The 22,614-nt window shown below is 43.7% G+C and overlaps 1 protein-coding gene and 1 long non-coding RNA gene across 2 annotated transcripts in view; one reads left to right on the top strand and one right to left on the bottom strand.

The window, feature by feature from the left end:
* The window catches only part of LOC138503513 (uncharacterized), a 266,305-nt gene extending 253,881 nt beyond the window's left edge, over window positions 1-12,424 (top strand). The window contains exon 4 of the long non-coding RNA XR_011279652.1: window positions 10,878-12,424. This is a non-coding gene — a long non-coding RNA (uncharacterized lncRNA). The remainder of the gene's footprint in view (window positions 1-10,877) is intronic.
* A 3,312-nt stretch (window positions 12,425-15,736) lies between these two features.
* LOC138505005 (embryonic protein UVS.2-like) overlaps window positions 15,737-22,614 on the bottom strand; it is an 867,764-nt gene continuing 860,886 nt past the window's right edge. Inside the window, exons 10-11 of the mRNA XM_069625363.1 lie at window positions 16,421-16,640; window positions 15,737-15,840 (exon numbers count right to left, since the gene is read on the bottom strand). Coding sequence (XP_069481464.1) covers window positions 15,737-15,840; window positions 16,421-16,640 — 324 coding nt within the window. The remainder of the gene's footprint in view (window positions 15,841-16,420; window positions 16,641-22,614) is intronic.

Below are 22,614 nucleotides of genomic sequence, written 5' to 3'. Positions count from 1 at the left end.
AAAAATTGAGATTCTTGCAGTATGCAAGCAAGAATGAAGAACAGTAATTATATCTTACTGCAGATTTAACCTCATTGGCTCATGATAAAGAGAGTTATGAATGCAACACTCCTGCATTGTGTGCAAATAATTGTGTTGTGCACTGCATATTTGTGTATACATATTGAAGTATTGCAGAAAATGCATTTATTGAATGAGAATGCATTTTATTGAGTTTTAAGAAAACATTGGCACCAAGCCAGAAAGCGTAAATGTGCTATTATGAAAATAAATGAGATAAATATATGCTATGAATCAAAGTAAAAAGTTTGCGTAGTTTAAATGTTGATAAAAATTTTATTTGCTGCAAAAAATGAAGAAAAGTTTTTAAAAAGTAGTTCACTTTTGACCCCTATAGAAACCCAAATCCAACACAACAGATTGCATAGGTCAAAAGTTGATTAAACAGAGAAAATATTTAGGAGTAATGGGGAAAGTTACAATTTGCAAACAAGTGAGTGCCTAGCTGGTAGGCTAAAGTTGATACTTGGTACAGTAAAAGGCCTCTATTAGGAATTTTTACACAGCACCAGCTTAGTGGCAGGCGTGTTGGCGATGTGAGACAATGCACAGAACTTCAGGATCCGCATTGTGTAATACCAAGAGATGTGCATTAATAGGTTCTCATTATATGAACGAAGCAAAGTGGGCAGAGTAATATCACAGTGTTTAAAAACATTAGCCTAGTTTTGGGATTCCTCTGCATTTGATAGTGGGTTTGGATGCCGTGGCCAGCTACATTAAGGGTTCTCCGTCTAATACGTAAAGAAGTAAGTGTAATGGGTCTTTGTTTAGATACTGTTAGACGTAGGTTAAGTACAAGTGATGTTCCCCTGCTTTTTAGGTGAAAGTCCACAGTGAAGTGACTGCATACTCTCGGACTCAGGACTACCAAGTGATTGATACACTAGTGTCTATTAACAGTGGAAGGGCAATGTTCCCTTGATGTGTCCAGTATCTTGCGTGGCTCAACGGACGTGTCACCAGTCCAGTTCAACATTCAGGTACAGCGGTGGATGTGTGGTGCATCACTACTCTGGTGTCTCTTTTAAGGTATACCTTGATAGATATATGACCTATATGGGGAGACAGTGACAAGGGTTCTTTCAATGTTTTCTGCAGTTATCTGTGTGTTTGCATGCTACTTGTGAGCACTGGCGTAACAGGGGCCCCGCAGCCCCCACGGTGTGGGGGCCCCGCTAGCACATGTCCTAGGAGGGGGCCCCACTTGGAAAATAAATTTAAACAAATATTTTTTCAAAATCTTTTTTTTTAATCTCTTTTTGAAATCACTTTGCCTGCATAAAGACATTATTTCTGTAACAGAAATAATGTCTTTATGAAGACGGAGTGACTACAAAAAGAAACATTCTTTTTGAAGTCCGAGGGCTCCCCTTACCCCATGACATGGAAGACCCCAGGCTGGAGGCCTCCATGTCATGGGGTGAGGGAGCCCTATGACTACAAAATGAAATAGTTTATTTTTGAAGTCACTCTGCCTTCATAAAGAAATTATTTCATTTATGGTTCAGTCAATCATTTCTTTATGAAGTCAGAGTGATTTCAAACGAAAAAATCCGCTTCATTACAAGTTTGGCCGTAGCCTCGACGGTAAAACTGGCAGACTGCCACCCAATTTGCGCTTTTTTGCAGCACCCGCGAATGTGCAATTACCGGATCATTACGGCTCCACCAGACCCAGTAATTGACCATTCACAGGCGCCAGGAAAAAATGCTCTTCATTCCCATTTGATCCCCATATTCCAATGGCAATGGGGAGCTTGGATGCACCGGCACCAATCAGAATGCTGCTCGTGCATCCAACACGCTCGGCTGGCGGGTGCTGGTGCGCCTAACAAGTCAGACCTTGCCTGTGGGAAGGCACCCGCGAGCAGAACTCGTAGTTTGCCGGTCGGTAACAACGGTACCGGCAAGCTTACTGGTACTGTTGTTACCGGACCGACAAACTTATACTGAGGCCCAATTTCTTTTTGAAGCAATAGGGCTCCCCTCAACCCCATGATGTGTGGTGTGGTGGTGAGGTGGCTGCCTGTGTGAGTGTATGGTGAAAGGGTGCACACAAATGTATGTGTAACTGGGTGTGCGTGTGTGCGTGTACAGTGAAAGGGTGCATACTTAAATGTATGGGTGGCTGTCTGAGTGTACCTGCAGGGTGAAAGGGTGCACACTTAAATGTATGAATGGCTGCCTGGGTGTGCCTGTATGGTGAAAGAGTGCCCACTTAAATGTAAGGATGGCTGGGTGTGCATGCGTGTATATGGTGAATGGTGTTTGTGCTTGTATTCAGGGGCACAACAAAACCTACATTTCAGGGGGCTGATCCTTCAAATGTTGGGAGAGGCGCTAACTTCATGGGTGGTGGGGGAGGCAAACTTATTTGTGTGGGGGCATCTAACTTCTTTACGCTTTTTAATGAGACTATTCTAGTACAGCTTCAATGTTACAAGCAGTTAATTCTCTACTTTAAGTGTGAAAGCACCCACTTATGAACTGATGTGAGAATGAACGATCCCCTGTTCCCTATCTACACTTCCCTGGCATGAAAGTACTAAGCCCACATCACAATTTCAATTGTCTAAAAAATGTGGCATTTGAATGCAGGTACTAACAGTGAAATGCTTTACGTTAGTAACTGATAGGCCCTTGTTAACAGCGAAACCCAGGTGCCGTTTAACATATGTCTCCTGTTCTGTTCGGCAACTTCTCTGAAAGTCAGCCAGGTTGAGTCAACATAGCCCAACATTTCTAGGGGTGAGTGCTGCAGCCCAGTCAACTGAATATTGTTAAGCCGCTACTTGTGTTTAATGCCTTAATTACTTATTGGTAATCATCATTACTCCTAGCCCTATTCTTCCTTGTCCCTGTACTTGCGTAGGAGGCATTACTTGTGTATGAGGCATTATGGGATGAAGTAGAGGTACATGGAGGTAATCCCTGACTTAGCTACCTGTATCTTCATTACTCCTAATGCCACGCTTCCTCATCCCAGTACTTACCTATGAGGCAAGGAGCCTCAAACGTAAGTTCTGGGACAAGGAAGAGGGACAAGCAGCTGATTTTGGAGGTTGGGGTAGGGCATAAGAGGGAGAGGGGATCTGTGGGTGGTGGGATTGTGCGATAAATCATAATGGTTGTCCATGTCCAGCCTAAGCAGGCATGATATGTGGTATTAGTGGCTAGAGAGGCATTCCGGTGCAGCCAGTCTAGTTATTCCTCAGTTTGTATGACTTTTCTTTTTACTGCGCAGTCCTTCTAAGTGTAATTACCTGGCTAGATTGGCATTTGGGTGCTGCCAGTCTAGCCATTTCTTACTGCAGCATTGTATATATTTTGGAGCATCTGTGATAAAATTATATGATATAAGTGTATTATAACACGCCTGTACACAAGTGTTTCTTGGCGCGACAAGCAATGGAGTGAAGAGAGAGGGTGGAAAAGACAAATGATCTTACTAGTTCATGTGTCATTCAAATTGTGCAAGTGTGAGAATGAGAAATGCAAGGGGAAGGGGGGAAGTGCAAGGAAGAAGGGAGGGGAAAACAGGGCTGCAAGGCTCCTAGTAAGTGCAGCCAGGACAGTGCGGCTCTGGATAGTGCAAGGATAACAAGGGACTGTAGGGTTACAGTTACAGTCCCTAAGTGCATGGTAGGCTGAAGGCAGTGCAAGGGTGACTGATCAAGAAAGAGCCTGGGCTCAGTGAGACTCGCTAAGCAACCAGTCAGTACAGCAGACAGGTAGGTCAGCAGGGGAGGGAGAGAGCGAAAGCAGAGGAGAAGAGGAAAGTTTTGAGCTGCTTCCGTAACATCAGGTGGTCCGCTCACGTTTGAGAGGGGCAGGAAGGCCATTCCAGAGGGAGGCATTTGCAGACGAGAGAGATCTAGCCCCACTCTCTGCCTAAAGAAGCATCTAGCCCTTAGAGAGTTGGAGGTAGGGGGGGGAAGGGCTAGATAAAAATGGTATTTTGGAAGAGAGCATTGGATGTGGTGTGGGCCCGATCCCGGAAAGCTTTGTGGACAATGCAAAGGGTCTTGAACTTGATTCTTGCAACCACCGGGAGCCAGTGGAGAGATTTCAGGGCTGTAGAGATATGATCCCTGGGCTTGTGGCCAAGGATAAGTCTTGCTGTCCTGTTCTGGATTAGTTGCAGAGGGCAGAAAGTAGAGGAAGGCAGCTTGAGAAAGAGGCTGTTGCAGTAGCCCAGCCTAGAGAGAAACAGGGCTCTGGAGACAGTGAGCTTCTGGGGGAAAGTGAGAAAGGGAAGAGTCCCTTTGAGGAGGAGCAGCTGGTAGGTAGTGAGACTTCTTGGCGACGTCCAAGATGCAAGGAGAGAAAGAGAGAGTGGAGTCGATGATGACAAAAGGTTTTTTGCCTTGCAGGATGGCAAAGGAAGAGGGCCCAAGGTGGGTGGCCAGAGTGAGAGAGGGAACGCAGGGGTCCCAATGAGAAGGGTCGCCATCTTAATGGCACTAAGGTAGAAATTGTTGGAGGTGCACCAATCCTGAATCACGGATAGACAGTCAGGAATGAGCAAGAGATGAAAGGAGCCTGAAGGAAAGCTGAGTGCCATCCACTTAACACTGAAAGTTAGAGGATAAGGTAGAGATCAGGTAGGCCAAAGGGGCCAAGTAGAGGTTGAAAAACTAGGGTGAGAGGATAGAGCCCTGGGGAATGCCACAGGTAGAGAGAGAGGTGGCAGAGAGAAAGGGACCAAGTTGGACATGGTAGGTGCAGTCCAAGAGGAAGGAGGTCAGCCACTACAGAGCCTGATCCTTGATGTCCAGGTTCTCACATAGTGGGTTGATCAGGATGGCGTGGTTCACTGTGTCGAAAGTAGAGGGAAGATCAAGGAGGATTAGGACAGAAGGAAGGCTGGAATCAAGGTTAGAGAGCAGATCTTCACGGGCGTTCAGGAGAGAAGTTTCTGTTCCTCTGGCAGCTTTGACGCCAGACTGATGGCCATGGAGACAACCAACAGATTCATTGTGGAGAGTAAGCTGGGAAATGGGCAGCTTTTTTCCAAGAGTTTGCCCAGGAAAGGGGTGATGGAGATTGGGCGATAGTTTGCCTGACAGGTAGGATCGGCAGACGGCTTCTTGAAGAGTGGGTGAACAAGGGAGTGCTTATTTGGAGAGGGGAACGTTCCAGTGATGAAAGACTGATTACAGATATCGGCCAAGGTACAGCAAGCGTGTCAATATGGTCCTTGATGGTTCTGGAGGAGCAGGGGAGCAGCTGTTTGGATGACACTTTCATGGATCAGACTTGTCTCGAAACCTTGTCAGGTGTTGTCAGAGAGAAAGAGGAGAAAGGAGGAGGAGAGGTAGAGATGGCCAAAGAGAGGCTGAGAGAGGAAGAGGGAGAGGAAGGGGAGATAGTTGACAAAATGTCCTGAGTTTTAGCACAGAAGTGCGAGGCCAGAGCCATGCAGAGGGCCTGGGAGGGAACAGGAGAGATGGAGACCGCAACAGGATTGACCAGTTCCATGCAGATTTTAAAGAGTTTGGCCGTGTTGTTGGAGGCAGCAGAGATCCAGGCTTCAGTGTGTGCTTTCTTCTTGATGAGTCTTATTGCTTCGACTGCCATTTTTGTGCAACCAGTCTAGGTATGTCTAAATATGGCCTGGCCTGCTTTACTGTAGTGTTAGGACCTGTCTACACTGGTCTACATTGTGCAGCCAGTGGGACCTGTTTCAATGTGCCATGACAATTTTTAATAGCAAAGCATTCATGTTCCTGTGCACTGTTAGTGACTAGCGTGTATTGGATTGGTGTTACCCTACAAAACAATTGCAAACACTCTGGCTTTTTAGACGCTTATTCTCAAAGTGTGCTGTATATTGATTGCATTAAAACACATATTGATATCTTTCTCCTAGTACAGTGTGCGGCATACCCCTTCAGCAGCACGTTCATGCGTATTGTGCAAGCGTGATAATCTAGGCCTGCCCAGTGTGTAGCACGAACCGTGATTTGTTGCTGAGTTGGGGGGGCTCAGAAGGGCTTGCAGGGAGGCCCCCACATTTTGTGTTATGTCACTGCTTGTGAGCATCATTCATCGATTATGGTGCTTGAATTTATGAGTACCGGGTGACTGACCAAAGAGTGAAGGTGCCAGAGACAAAGTACCATTTTGAGGTAATGGCTCTATGTGTTCATTTGAATTGGTATACATGTTGTATCCAATTTGTGGGCTCACCACACTGATTTGTTACAGTGTTGGTTGGGTATTTGTTATTTGTTAGCTTATTCTCCCAGCTTTTAGTAAGGGTGGTTATTTTTTTATTTTTTTCGTGTTTTATATGCATCTCATTCATGATATCTTCCGACCCTTGTCTATTGGTGTTGAAGGAATCTACATTCTAAAGATTTTTTCCCCGAAGAATGTTCAGTCATTTATGACAAAAAAAAACAGAAACATGTTGGTATATTGTGTTCAGAGACACATTTGTTTTATGTTGTATTTATGGTCATCTGTGTTTTTAAATTGTGATTTGTTGTTGTTTGTGATTTACCAATGATAAGCACACATGGTAACCTTCAGCCTTTGATGTTTTTATGAAACCAGTTTTATTTTTTAATGAAAAATCTTTTTTATGGAATGGAATCTTTTGATATGAATAAATTAAACTGTTTTGTGTAATAGAACTTAGACGAGTACTGTGTCAATTTTTTTCAGGACGAACAGTACCAGGAAATTTTCCACCCTATTGGGCTAGTGAGAAATGTGTGTATAGTTGGTATTATATATCTTTTATCTTTGTATCTATATAAGTTTTTTGAATGAACAGCTTGCACCAATGCAGACTGTAAAAGTGAGAGGCTTGTTCTCCCTCAAGCATGAGAGCCTTGTCTATAGACAGGGTGTTTTAAAATAGAGACCAGAATGACAAGTGTGACATTAGTTGAGGAGAGAAATATGTCAGATCAAGAAGGGGAGAATCTTTTGAGAGAAACAGGGTGCAGAGCCATTGTCCCTATGATGCGCAGACAAAGGCAGATGAGATGAAGGGGTGTTTGAGATTTCAAAGCTTCCTTTAGTATAGAAAAGAGGAGCTAGACCATATTATACACATTTGAAGGATGGATAAGGGCAAAATAAGATGCAAACTTTTGAGTATAATTGTGGCGCTAGGAAATGGATATATGAACTAGAAAAAATGATAGGAAGAGGCACATTAGCTACAAGAGACAGTAATGGTCTTCTATCTACTATTCTTGAGGAATAGGGCTGATGGCATATTGGTCAAGGGTAGGATGTTTTAGTGTTACCATGGTTTAACACAGCTCATAATGGAGCTCTGTTCAATAATTACAGAACAGCTGTTTGAAAAGCACTTAGAGTGCTTTATCTGGACACTTCAAATATGGGAGCTATAATGATGAAACAGATGCAAGAAGGGGATGATCTGCTTGTTTATGTTCTGACTTTTCAAGAGCAGCAAGCTTTGGAGACACATTAGGCTTGTGGGAAATCTATACCTGTGTTCTATCATATACTATGCCAAGGGCTGCCGGACCCATTACAGAAACAGCTCAAGAAGTTAGTGGGTATGGAGATAAAACCATGGTCAGAGATACAGCTGACCATCGAGCATTATTGCAGGCTTTTGCAGGAAAAGAATCACAAGAATGACGATATTAGGAAAAGCAAAGAGGCAAAGCCAGTGCAGAAAATTCTATCCTAGTGCGCCATTGAAGGGGCAATGTTGACTAGTGGAGACAAATTAGGTTAACAGTAAACAGCAAGCATGCCGCAGGTGAATAACCAAAGGCAGTTTGATCAATGGAATAATGGATTCATACCACAGGGTAGGGGAAGGTTCCGAGGTAGAGGCCTCTAGAATGATAGCAGACATTTCCAGAGTAACCCAGGGGGTTTCAAAGCATGCAAAAGAATAGTCAAAACATGCAGGAGGGGCACATTAGGAGACCTCCTGCAGATTGGACATGAGGTATGTTAGAGCACCTTGCACGCAGGTGTAGGAGCCAAGGATCCATGCAGGAATAGGCAACTCTTGAGAGGGGGACAGTATGTCCCTAGTATACAACTCACAAATCAAGGGAGTTTTTTTTGCCCAGGATCAGCCACTGTATCAGACATGAGGGCTGGGAGTGCAGCAGGTACAGCAGCTTAGGAAAGGTGCAAAACAAATTTACTGCAGAGGGCAAGTAAGTGATCCCACATGCAGGCTCAGCAATGTGCAAACATAAAATAAACAATGACACGTAGGAATGAAAGTGTTGGGTTTAACAGGAAGAAATGATTTTACAAAAACAGAGGAATGTGTGCATCCACATTAGGACAGCCTCATAGGGTGACTTGATGTGTTCAGAATTGTTAGTGGCACTATGGGCCTCATTACGAGGAAGGAGGTAGCCATGCCGCAATTTGCGGCATGGCTACCCCCATTCCGGGTACCGGGTCTGGGTTTCCTGAATGAGGAAATAACAGGCCATTCCGATCAGAGGGCCCGGTATTTCCCCATTCAGGGAACCTTGACCCTGTGCATCCCTATTCCCATTCGAGCCCCCATAGGGCTCAATGGGAATGGGGAGCATGCTAACAAGGGGCCCGTTAATGACGGGACCATCTAGGGGTTAATGGGGCCGGCCCCGTTAACCCCCTACCGCCTTCCTCGTAATGAGGCCCTATGTCTTAAAAAGTGCAGAGAATTAACATGACAACGGAAGAACAATATTTGTTCTAGTTGTAGACACTGGGACTGTATGTCCATGCAGCAAAGACAGAAAGGTGGTGAATGAATATTAGAAGGTTGAGGATGTTTATTGACTATAAATTAAGTTTTTTGACTAGTAAGAAATTAGCAGTCTCTGGAGGAGAGTGTGTTATGAAAAATGTGTGGTATATGTGTAAAAGGCACTTTCTGATATTGATATTGATATTTTATTTTTATCGTGCTCATACACATGTGTAGGCCCAGTGACATTGAGAAAGCGCAAGTGCATGGGGGAGGGGGAGATGAAAAGTGTAAATAAATAAATAAAAAATGAATGAAAGAGAAAAATAAATGAAGAAATTATTGGATGAATGATTGAATGAATAGAGAACTAAAGAGGGAGCATAAAATGGAATTAAAAAAAATAGAAAATAAACGGTATTAATGAGGGTTAAAGGCCAACACTGAAATAATTGCGCAGAGCAATAAAAAAGCAAAAGGAAGTAAATGGGAACAAAAAGGGGCATGGTTGACCAAAATTGGGTTAACCAGACAAGGACAATTTTGTACAAGAGACAATTCAAGGGGAAAATAGAAGTGTAAGTAAACTATAATTTTTTAAGTGTATGTAAGGATATTGGTTTAATTTACAGATGAAAATCATGAACATTGCGTGAACATAAGAGGAATGTCGGCATGGCCTTAAATAGGGGAAGAGACAGTATATCATGACGCAGGTAAGCAATGGTTCACACCACAGCGTGTGGACACACTGTTGATCATTATCAAAAGTAATAGGGCCCAGGTGAGTAAAAGAAAAAGAGACAGACAGAGACACAGTGTCTTCAATTGTGTAGCCATTGCTTTCCCAAGATAGGTGCAATCAGGTGAATAGAGTAGCATATAGATACAAGCATGGCACTTCAGACAAACACAGGACATAGAAGACATTCAGATGACAGGTGGGTAACCTTTTATAAATTCTAATAGTTGGTAGAACGCCAACAAGGTCAGAGTTTAAACATACATAGAAAAATGTTTAGAATAGGCAAAAATGTTGTTTTATTATATAATATGAAGGCACATAGTAAGAATTGATGCCATAGTCTAGAAGAACAGGGGTAGACTAATTTAAGCATAGTGGGTTAAAGAGGAGATAATGTGCAGCAAAATGTTTTATTTGTCTCAACAGGATGAAAACAAAGCACATATGAAAAAGACCATGGTCCAACGCGATTGGGAGAAAGATGGCAAAGCAAGGCAGAATTAAGCATTTACAGCATAGCAGGAAGCATTTACAGCTAAGCGGCAAGCGTTTACAGTATAGCAGGAAGCATTTACAGTTTAGGGGAAAGCATTTACAGCAAAGCAGAGAAAAATACTTATGGACTAGCCATAGCATTGAACAGGGCTAGTGAAAAGTGTTATTGTTTAGTGCACCAATGAATTAGGGAAAGCCTGTGATTTAAATGGGCTGAACATTTTTAATATAATATTTTTTAGAAGCAAGGAGAAAAAGTTTAGGTCAGGAAGAAACTTGACCCACTTTCCAGTACCCAAATTACTTTTGTCTCTATTTCGATTTTTAAACAGAGAACAGGGATCTGTGATAAAAGATGTCTTCATTTGCTATGGATGTGCCTAGCAGATAGAGAAGACAATGGCATGCCTTTCTTGAGATGTTGTTTGTATTGATTATGTATTATTTCAAGTGTCTCTATATGAAGGGACATATATAATATGTATAAAGAGAAAGCCAAGATGACATAAGGGCAGAGAACAATGGGGATATAGGCAAATGTATTGATTGCCTAACAATATAGACACAAACTGAATATGTTTATTATAAACAAATAAGGTTCCAGCTGGTTTACCACATACAGTAAGATAAATGACAATATGTACACAAATTGGAGAGAAAATAGTTTTCATACACAAAGAATCAAAATGTATAATTGTAGCTTTGTCTGTGAGGCAGGGATGTTCAAAAAGAAAAACAATATTGTCTAAAATTAAGTTTTCAGGTGAATTTTGACAGAACACACAAAAAGGGTTTTAAGGGGTTGGGTTGAGAAAAAATGTATTGATAATAGAGACATACTTATTTGTCAAAGGAAACTCATTCAGTTTTATATTACAGATGGACAACGAGGGACCTGTATGCCTCAGGAGATTGAAAGCACATAACCATGTGAGGAGAGAGAAGTCACTGAGGAACCCAACCACATGCCCAATTGCAAATTATATTTGTTCTAAATATTTCTGCAAAAGACTCCCCCATCCTTGTGTTCCCATGCTAATATGTCCCCTCTTATTGACATTTGACGGACATACGAACAATGAATATGAGTGCTCTATGGAAAAAAGAGACAATGAAATTCAAAAGGACTGGCCTTTAATTAAAGGGCCAAAGGGCTTGCTGCAAGGCAGCATAAAAAGAGGACAAAATCAACAGGACACAGTCGGTCTGCGGATGCTAAACCGAGATGAGTCGGGTGGAAGATGTACCAGTAAAAACAAAAAAAAAACAGAACTTTAAAAAATAAAAAATTGAAGATCGCCATGGGCCAGAGAATGGGAGCAAGGACAGAAAATGTCATGGGGTGGGAGTGGCAGAAAGAATGTGGAATATGAGTCACAATATGGCCAAAATGTGTGCAGACAATGGGCTAATGGGTTACCTCAAAGCTTGATCTCTTGAGTCTCATAGTGGCTGTAAAACTAGCTGAGGCATATAGTAAGTTAAATGTAAATTGGGGAATGGAGGTGGGGCTCAGATAAAAGTAAATAAAAGTAGTTTCTAGGGACACATACATGTTTAGACTAGGAGAGTATAACATTGTAGAAATGTGTTAGGATACCTCTTAGGTTAAAGTCAATTGTCTAGAAGTGTGTAGGTACATTGAAAATTGAGGAGGGTGGACATGGGTATAGTTCTGTTGTATTGAGTAGATGACTAAATACTATACAGAGGGGGGAGTGTAAAGGAATGAGTCCCACCTCCCTCTTAAACTGAATTTAATGAAGATAGACCCACTCTCCCTCAAACCAAATGTAGATAAATTGTTGGGGTGATCAATGACTTTAAATGTTACAGAAATCATAATTGTAGTGCCTTCAAGGAAAGCGCTTTGGAAGACAATCTATTTTTTGGAGTCAAAACGTTATGTGCAGTAGAGAATGTGTCATGTAGTACATGTTATGATAGATTGTCAAAGAAACTAGATTCAATTCGGAGCAGCTACCAAGTTTTAAGTAAACATAGGTTGGTCAGGCATTTTGTAATATTGGCATCCATTTTGGGTTTGAGACAGGGTCAGGCACTCTAATAGGGATGCTTTCTTTAGCATACAAAATGTTCGATTTTTTGCTAACTCATGATGAGCTCACTGGCAGTTTTTTATAAAAGTTCATACAGTGGACAATGGTGGGGAAAATGATTGAATAAAACCGGTCTAGACTGGGTCTGAGTGGCAGATAGGCAGATGAAGCACACGCAGGAAGAGGGGTTGTACATTAATCATGTCATATAAGTCAGCAAATCACAGGTAGGAAAGGGGTTGTGCTTCTGATCAGGCCATTACCTCACCTCCTAAAGTGTATAAAAAGGAGAGTGAGTCTAGTGATTTTAGCGGAGTCCCAAAGATGTCCTGTAAGCTGTATGATGTGCTTGCTGGAAGAAATAAACCTGATGACTTTTTGAAACCAGTCTGAGTGTCTTGCTGTGCTCCAGGGTGTCTTCTTTGCCCAGAGGTGCCAATGCCCAGAATAGATGGTGATGGGACCCTCCTCTAAAGGGGGTAGAGGGACATGCCGCTGGATGACCATGTTGTGAAGCTTGGCACAGACGATGAAGATTTTTCCAACCTTCTCTGGCCTGTATATCAGGGCACCAGCAGCCAGGGGGAAAACACCAGAAATGTCCCTTCAGTAGGCCGGAGATCTGCTCGATGCACAGCTTGGTCCAGGTGTTTGCCTCATTGTAGGCCAACTCCTGTGGTTTATGCGGATTGCACACAGGTGTCATCAGCCTTGGACACTGGGGGTATCCAGAGTCACTTGCAAGGGCAAAGGTCACATGTGTTAGTAACAGCAAAATGAAGATAGGTGGCATTTTTCACGGCATGTTGATGAACACTCGGTTATCAGGCATTGTTGTACAACATGGTTGTACATCCCTTACATTGCATGTTGTGTCATATGCTAGGGGGCGTACCTATGTATTGTCACTTAGAGATACCCGGTGCACACATCTTACAAACACCAGTTGTTACATTCATCACCTGTAATGTGATTTTCTGTGACCATCTGTGGTGGCCCTATGCAGTGCAGTCTTGCATGAGCACTGATGGGCATTTGGTTGTGGTTGTGCATGTTTATGTGTCTCAGGTCCAACTGTTGTGATATTACATACATGGTTTGAAGCTTACCTGCCATCCTTATCATTGTGCTGTGTTGAACTGTGCCATTCACTGGGTATGTATGCTCCCTATGCATTATGGTGCCTGTTGTCTTCTCTTTGTAAATCAAATTACTTGCTTGAGCAATATGCAATATGCATTGCTGTCATGCTACTGCATTGTTCTGCAGGGCCATGTTGGTAGATGTAATGTATGAGGGGAGAGGGCAGGTCATGCATGCACAGGTCCTTGACAGGGAATCCATTTATTAGTCGTTTTAATGGTCCCCCTTCACGTAGATTTTAACTTGTGATGCAACTGTGTGATGGCACTTGTAATAACCCAGTATCCATGTCCATTGCCCTCTGTGGCTCTCCATGCTCGCAGGCAGTGTGCTGTTCTGAAGGACCTTGGCGTTGTGAGGTCAGCATTGCAGGTCACTGGTACATTTATTGAATCGTACAGCTTTCTAATGTGGTGTACCTCTTCTGCTGCATGGGGGGCCACCAACAACACATGGGTGCATTCCAGAGCTTCAGCAACATTGGGCAGGTGGGCTGCTGAGTAAAATCGTACCTTTGGGGCCTTTATCTGTGTTGGGGCGGTGGGCAGGGAGATGTGCTAGGGTGCATTCCGGAAGAGTGCTTTGACCACCTGCCCAAGCACAACTGATAAAGTGGGCTGAGACATGCCATAGAGCATGCCCACAGTGTTCTGGTAGGTGCCAGTAGGAAGTTCGGTACCAATACAAGCTTCAGTACCTGTGGAAAGGTGGTTTGGATATTGATCCTATTCTGAATGTTTTCCTGGATGAGGAAGAGCTGGTCAGTGATGGTATTCCTGTTGAGGACGTACAGGGTTATCAGTTGGCCATCTGTTATTGCTCAGGGTGATGTGCTGACCCGGGGAATGGACGCTCGATTTGCATGGCATCTCCTTCGCCTCTCCGCTCCATGTTCTCTGTGGTGATGTTCCAGCCTCTGCAGCTCAAGGTAAAGCAAGAGTTGCTGCATTTCCAAGTTTGCAACTGCTAGTGACAGCACGGTGTTGGTAAGTGTGCTTGGGGAAACTGTGGGCCTTATGTATCTTTTCTGAGTGGATTGTGTGCACCTGTGGCTTGATTTCCATCACCAGAGGTAACTACATTGTGTTTTTGGTGGAATTACTGTGCATTTTTTGCAGTATTTTGGCAGAATGACCATTTTTCCCCATGGCGCTAGTTTCACCGGCGAAATTACTGTTGGGGTTAATTCTGCTGAATGTCGGTAGTATTTTAACAAGCGCTAATTCTGCCGGCGCTAATTCCGCCAGCAGAATTAGTGCCTATTTTCTGGTATACTTAATTCGGCAGAGTGATGAAAGTGAAGCTAAGTCTATTGCTGCCACTTTTTCCACATACTGCCGAACTCATAATGAGTACCATAAAGAGTATGACGACCACAAAAGCGATTGAGAAGAATTTATTCCAGAGAGCCAAAATGTAGCCAAAAAGCAGACATGTGTGCCTTCTTGATAATCTGTTAGAATAAGTGTAAACGTTTTACATACACATATGTTTAATATTTGGTTGAGAAATAATTTAGCTTGTAATAAATAGTTTGAGAACAATTTTGGAACACTCAATGGATACACAATTATGTCTGGGCTTATGTCCGGCTTTTACCTAGGTGAAGCACAAAGCAAGCAGCAAGCATTCACATAGGTTTTACTATATTAATCCATTACAACACAAGCGTCTCATTAATCTCAATAAGAAACAGAAGCACTTCTGGCTTTCTTGAATGACCTACATCAGCAACTGGTGAATGGCAGGGCTAAGCTCTACCGAAGGCAACGAAGCATAGTGGTATATGGCATAGCACAGTAAGGGCATAATACACACATACAATTTCATGAATTATCAGTATTGTTTGATCAACAGTAAACGATTAGTTACCATTGATCTGTCACCACAAGCTGCTAGTAGAGGTTTAATGGTTCATTACTACAATAGTGCCTCACAGCTTCTGGTCTGGAAGAAAGTGGGAAGAGGCTGTCAGAAGCATCGTAGAATACTGAACACGTGTTTTCTTGCAGCTACTTGAACGGACTGGAACTACCTGCCGGCGGACATTTACATGGAGTCACTAGATCAAAGTCCAGAAGCACTGGCCCAAGCAGGGGTGGACTGGGACCCGAAAGTGACCCCGGACATGTGATGCCGTATTGCATATTGTTCCCTAGCCAACAGTATTTTGAAAACTGGGCACACAAAGTGAATTTTAAAATAGATCTGTTCCTATACAGGGATTAAATAGTAGCTAAACACAATATAAACTGGCACAAACATTTGTTAAGAGTGAGGAATAACATAATGGAAGTCTTTGAGCTATGAGGGGAGACGGGAGGATGGGGTGGGGTGTCTGAGAGGGAGGCTTAGAGAAGGAGAACAATAGGGTATCTTCTCTGCAGAGACCCAGGGCATAAAGGCTCTTCGAGATATCTACAGGGTTCCCTGTAGGCCAACCAATACACTATCCAATGATAGTTGATTTGCCATTGGGTAATGGGCCGATATGACCGATTACCCTCCTAGTTCCCTTACACAGGATACAGTTCCTCAGCTGGAAGGCACACATCTGTACTCTTGATGAGGTGGGCACAGAGTGATGATGACAAGTCTCATCTGGAGTCTTTCCAGGTTACTGCTCCACTGGCTTAAGACTTTAAACATGACAGACATCCAAAAAAATTTTCTTTCGAAGAATTTCATTGCCAAAGTTAAAACGCTGGAACTGTTGTGGTGGTACTATTTGAAGTAGCCACTGCCTGTTGTGGTTCTAGGGCCAAAATGGCCCCTGAATTGAAATTCAGATTGATGTCGCCAACATGCACAAAAACGGGCAGGGAATACTTTCATATATAGCAATCTGAAAGGTGCTGAATGTTTCTAGAAGACCAACATTACAATAATCAGTCTGAAAAGATTACTTTGCACAGAAACGTTGTGCACATTTGAGCCTTTGGAGAGTTATGGCAGTCTCCAAGGCCACACATAGATTGTACAAAACATACCTGAAACGTGCCGCGTGGGTCAGGACTATCCTGACCGTACCTTAGCTGCAGATATTGGAACATAAAAAACACTTGAGGGCCTTCTAAAAGGGATTGAAGTTTGACTCTATTTATAAATAGAATAAACATGCCTTTAACTGTGCCCTGTGGTAATTTGGCGCCGTATGGACGATCACTATTATAACTCTACATAAACAATAACTATGATATAACTCTTGCGAAGGCTTACCGAACTGATATGTTGCCAAAAAACCTCTGTACTCCCTGGTGCCGTCACTGTGGAATGCAAGACGGAGTGTGTTCTTCGAAGAGGTAAACCTTTGTGTAGGCTTGGTACAGTAATTGCCGAAAAGAGGCTGTGTTAAGTTTTCATCATCATAGATGGAGAGGCTGTCCCAAGTGCAGTTCACATTTATTTCAAGTACAAGGTCTTTGATCTGTAGCATAATCTATTTAAGGAAAGGAAAAGACAGAAAAATCGCACATATTCAGTCTTTACAAAGCAATGAATAAAAATATACCTTAGGTTCTACCATACGGATTTAAGCCCACTATCAGTAGCGTGGGTTGCATGCATCCTGGAAGATTAATAGTATGCAGTACATGAAGGAGGCATATTAAACACAGTGAAAATATTCGGGGCTGGAGACTCCATTCATAGTTAAAGGTGTCCTGAAGCGCTCCATTTGTAGTGTTCAGAAATTGGAGAAAGGCATGGACAATTGTACACATTCTATTGCCACTGGGAGGGCAAAAGCCTGAATTGCCACCTCGTGTGTAGAAACTGGTTCCCTGTTGCTTTAAAGATATCTGCCTTTAAGCAAATGATATACTTTATATGTTTTGACGCAGGCAGCTTTCTTTTCACATACTTAAAACAGCGTTCCCTGGAGCCACGCCTCCTACTGACAGTCCCACAAAGTTAACCCACATTTTATTTAAAGGTAAATAAGATCTCTTGCAACCCTTCATTTATGCGTCTTGACCCAATTGTGCATTGCTGCTGTAATGTTTTATTTGTTTTTGTGTTTATAAAAGAGTGGCTTTTACACGTCGTTTATTTTTTCGAACATTGAACACATCATTAGTGGGCAGAATAGAAATATGGGACACGATGTATATGTAAATTAGCCACCGAAATCCTCCGTCAAATTCACCCTTGTTTAGAGTTGTGGGAAGCATTTGTAATGCGTCTCTTTGACATTCTGCACAATTCTTACAATGTAACAAGAATGCATCGATGGCTGAAAAGCTGATGTTGTTCAACTGAGGCTACACCCTGCCAGAAGATAGCACTCACAATTCGTTGCACGCATAGACACACACACCTCCAGAGAGATCGAGAGCGAGAGATCAAGACAAACCTAGATACCCATTTTATTTCCATTTGCAATTGTATTGTTTGCTCCATAATGTAATCACAAAATGTTGCCCTGGTTTTACTTTTAGAGAGGATGGAATCTCAGCTGAAGTCAGACTTCCACTTTTCTATGCATCATTTATTCCTGTTACTTTGTAACATTTGATATAGTGTGGCAAAGATTAGTTACCCACATTGGCACCCCAACGGGAGTACATTTGAGCTCCCATTTTGGGGGTACATTTTTCAAAGAAAATGTCATGTTAGTCCAGTTTTGAAATCGCATGTGCCTCTGCCAATATATGCTAGTATCCGCACATAAGAACATACTCCTGTTAGCTTCACTTATAATGCCAGTAAGAAATGCTATACCTCTGTCAGATAACATGCTCAGACTGGCTGCAACAATATAGGCAAGTATGCTCATGTAAGAACACTCATCACATTGTCTTGGCTCACAGTACCAGTAAAATAATCTATGCCACTGTTCGAAAACATGCCGTGACTGGCACCCCAAATGTAGTCCACTATAACCACATAAGCGCACTCAACATGTTGTCTTTGTTCCTAATTCCAGTAGAAAAGGAAGCAGGCATTCCATTGCAATAAAACATGTCCACACTGGCTGCATCAATGTAGACCAATATGGCCACGTAAGAACACTCATCATGTTGGCGGTGAAAGGAAGGAAGGGGTGAATTAGCCCCCCCATACATTCTACGCGAAATTAACCACTTACTCTTGCACTACTTGAGGACGCCTCCATCGCCCTTTTGCTGCCGTGAGGAACAAGGCCTCGGCTGGAGCAAAGGTGGGGCTATTGCAAGATACACTTGGACTCCATTTTGTGCGCCTTCAACTCCATCTTTGGACTAAGCCTCAATTCAGCAATACAAAGTCTCCTCTGTGCTCTCCAGCGACGTACCCAGCGAGCACCAACTGCCCCCACCTTTTCTGCGCGGCCCACGTCCCTTTCTCACGGATACGCTGAAGCTAACTGATACAATTAAAACTATGGGCCTCATTACACGGATGGCGGAGAACCATGGCGCTATTAGCGCCATGGTTCATGCCGGTAAAATACCGGCACCGCCTTGGCAGAAAGGGGAATTACCGCCCCATTCCAAGGTTGGCGGGGCGGTAATTCCCCCTTCCACCATTGCCCTTCCCCATTCCCATTTTTGCCCCATAGGGCATAATGGGAATGGGGAAGGCGCTAATTACGGTACCGCAAATTGCGGTACCGTAATTAGCTCCCTGGGTCCCTTTGCGGGTTGGTTTTTAACGCCTGCAAAAAGCAGGCGTTAAATCCCCCAACCCGCAAAGGGACCTCGTAGTAAGGCGTTAAGGATTTACCGGTACCGGTATTTTACCGGTACCGGTCAATCCTTACCGCCATCAGTGTATTGAGGCCCTATGTATTGTATCACTCTTCCTCTGAGATCACTGTCCTGTGTGTGAACCGGTCTGAACCATGACTTGTAGCTCATCCATCTTCACAAACCCGCTCTTGCACCCCTCACCCTCACTGTCGGAAAATTACTGCTTGGGTAACCCTGTGCCCTCCTAAGGTATTCTCTTGATGTAACAGAAATGTGCCCCCACTGTGCTGACCACGCCAGAGTGCCCCCAATAAACCCAGACCCCTGTCACAGTATATCCTGTCCTAAACTAACATGTGCCACTCTACTCCCCGGCCTTGCCCTGATGTGCCAAACCAGCCCAGACCCCAGGTTATCATGAAAGGCAAGACCCCCACACCCCTCACCTTATGAATGCCCCAATGTACGACAATATAATCATGTGTGTGTAATTTACAGGTCTCTAAGATTAATTCAAAGGCATATTGATGTTTATGGTTTATTGCATGTTCAGAATATATGTATAGATTAGCTACTGAGGTCCAGTCCCCTCTCCGACCTGACCTAACCTTCACCTCACACGGACCAGCACAGCTGAATAATGTGATGTCCAACCTCCCGCCAAGTCATCGGCCAATCCTGTGGAGCCAGCCCATAAAGAACTATATGTGCACCTCCCTTCCAACCAATGATATTGTAACTTGTTGGCTGTATAGAAATCATCACTGATGACGATGTAACCTTTTAAAAACACATTGTATTGGATTGTTTGCCTGAGTGCTCTCAAGGCAGCAGAGTTCTCTGGATTCTGACTTTCATATAAATCTTTTGACAACTCACAGTCATCTCTCGTGGTCTCATTCCCTACTGGGATATGTCCTTTATTCTGAATTTTATTGGTAGTGTGGGTAGTGAGTACTTTCACTTGGTGACCCCTGGGAGGAGATCGAGGGTGCACCGAGAGAAGCCCCAGTGCCGTGTGGCAAGATCCGGGATGTCCCCAGCAAAACCATCGGCTCCTGCGGCTGACCAGTGTGCACATACAAAAAGAGGTTCCAAGGGTCTGCACATTGCGAATACGCGACTGCTCACCAGGGCGTGTCACGGCTTTTTTGGGATGCAGCCGGATTGTGGATAGACCGTGAACGGAGGCTCTCGGATCACCTTGGACACGTGAGTACTGGTTGCGAGAAACTCAAAGAAGGGGAATATAAGTGGTGCAAAGATAGTAATAAGAAAATAGTGGGGAGTCAGATTTTGGGTCTACGGACTGTGTGAGTGTAACTGATAGGCTTTGTCTCATCTTTTCTCTATATGGTCATTAGGGTGTGAATACAGAGGTAATGGAATACGCGAAGAGTACAGGAACCTAGCTCCGAAGGGGGGTAGAAGGCGGTGCTGCGTAGCATTGTCTCAACCAGTGCAGGAAATAAGTGGAGAATAAAAAACGTAGGAGTCTTATATAGTGAATAGACTCAGGAGATATTAGTACATTTAGTAAATTCTTTTTCTGGCAAGCATAACTCTCTTAGAAGTCGGCCCACAGAGTCCCAAGAGAAGGGGGGCAAAAGAGTGACTGGGAAAACAAAATATGAATAAGTGTAACTAGGATAGGGTAGGAGTATAACTAGCACCAAAGCAAACTTTATGTTATATGTTAACTGTCGTTAAAGTCAAATTTGTTGGTCCAGTCAGAACATATATGTAAGTTTGTCATCCACGTAATAAATGTTGAAAGGGGGTCTTTTGTTGTTCATGTAGAAACAAAGGTGTAAGTAACAAGAATTTTTGTGATATTATGCAGTAAGTGTTGAAGTATTGCCAGGGTAAACAAACATATGTTTTCAATTGTATTTGTGAAACACTACCCACACACGAGTAAGCACAAAAGGTAATCAGGGGAGCCATGGGGGGAGAGACAGCTTTAGCTCATATCTGCCAGCACCTCCCCCTATATAGTGAAAAGATACAAAAATACCATGAGCAGTGGCTCACGGAAATAAAGGGAGAGGGTTCATCCCAAGTGTGGCCGGAAAGGGGATCATTTGATAAAAGAGTATTCGATCCTGTGAGAGCCCACCTGCCAGCAAAGTACTGAGTAAAGCAGCTTCAAGATAGAAGTGTAATATTGGATCTCTGGAGGATGTTTGAAGATGCATCCCCTGGTAGTGATATAATAAAAGATGTAACGCCAGAAGTGCCACCAGCCCCAACAGGGGGAGTAACTGCAGCAGAAAAAGTGGTAAAAACAGGGGCTAATTACCTCACTAGACTATACCCACTACTAACTAGGCCCGCTGCGGTGTACAGTGACCCATCTTATTTGCCCGAACCAAGTGCCCCGCCAATCCCCGCAACCACAGCCCCGCCTCCTCACGATCCTAGAGGGCTGTACGGACCAAGAAGTGCCCCTCCAGTAAACATAGCACATCTCAATGGGGATTTGGAAAGACAAATTGCCTCCACACAAATGGAGTTAACACAATTGCAAGCATTATGTGACCGGGGACAAATGTTGTCTGGGGGAGGGGAAGCACCATCAAGCATAGCGGGAGGGCCAACACCTTCACCGCTATCACAGGGGAATTTACCAACAGGACCAGAACATGAATGGAAGTCAGGAGAGTTTTTCTTTCATCTTAATGATCCCCCCATAAAAATTGTGTGAGCAGAACGATGAGGCTTCCAAGCAGGGGAGGATCAAGGATGTGGGGATTCAGTGATGTAGACGAGTATGAAGAGGGGGCGGCAGCAGCAGGATTATCTCTACCACTATGAGAGGACCCAGAGGATGGGTTAGTAAGGGAAAGGTGGCAGGGACAGTTGAGGACCAGGTTGGGAAATATGTCCTTGGGAAAATCCAAAGGAGTAAAAGTAAGCAAAAAAGAAAGTAAAGTAAGACTGCAAATGCCTCTCATCCACAAGGGAGCAGGGAGACCCCATTACATACCTTGGGCACAATAGGACAAAAATAATTTGTTGAAAGTTCTTCCCCCACGTTCGGGAGGGCCTGGGAAGTGGATACATGCATTCTAAAAGAACACAGCAAGAGTACCTTTGGCCATAGGAGATGTAAAAAGCTTATTATTGTCCGCAGTGGGAGACCAAGAAGACAGGGTGATGGTGAAGGCAGGTTTCCCGAGAGAAACTATAAATTGTCACCATGATGGGTCAGCCTTTAACAATGTGAGAGCACAAGTGTGGGATGTATTGCGGAGAACTTTCCCTGATACACGAGATTTACACTTAGTAATGCAATGTACTATGGGTGAGGAGGAGGAGGCTGCGCAATTCATTCTTCGGGTGCAGGACTTGTGGAGATCAGAAACGGACACGGCTTGGGACCAGTCCACCTCCCTAATAGCTGGGATAGAAGCCAAAGGTTGGCCTGAGATTCAGAACATTATAGTAAATCATTGTAGGAGGATCAAAGAAAGAGAGAAAGAAATTGCCCAGAGGAGGTTGGCTGACGAGGCAAAGTTGGTGCAGAATAAACTGGTGAAGGTCACCGCGATTAACGCAGCCCTGCCCACTGACAGACAGGGAGACGGGAAGGAGGGGTTGGGGAGTACACTGGCAAGGATGGCAGCCACATGGTCTGCAAACAGACAGGAGCAATGTGCTGGAGAGGAGCAGTACGAAGGACCCCAATGGCGGGGAAGGCCCACAAGAGGACGAGGTGGGTACAGGGGTCAGAGAGGG

Source organism: Ambystoma mexicanum, chromosome 11 (assembly GCF_040938575.1).
Source record: "Ambystoma mexicanum isolate Mex_15411 chromosome 11, UKY_AmexF1_1, whole genome shotgun sequence".
Lineage (NCBI taxonomy): Eukaryota > Metazoa > Chordata > Amphibia > Caudata > Ambystomatidae > Ambystoma > Ambystoma mexicanum.
Note: the sequence above shows the minus strand (reverse complement) of the source record. Positions and strands in the feature narration are given on the sequence as shown.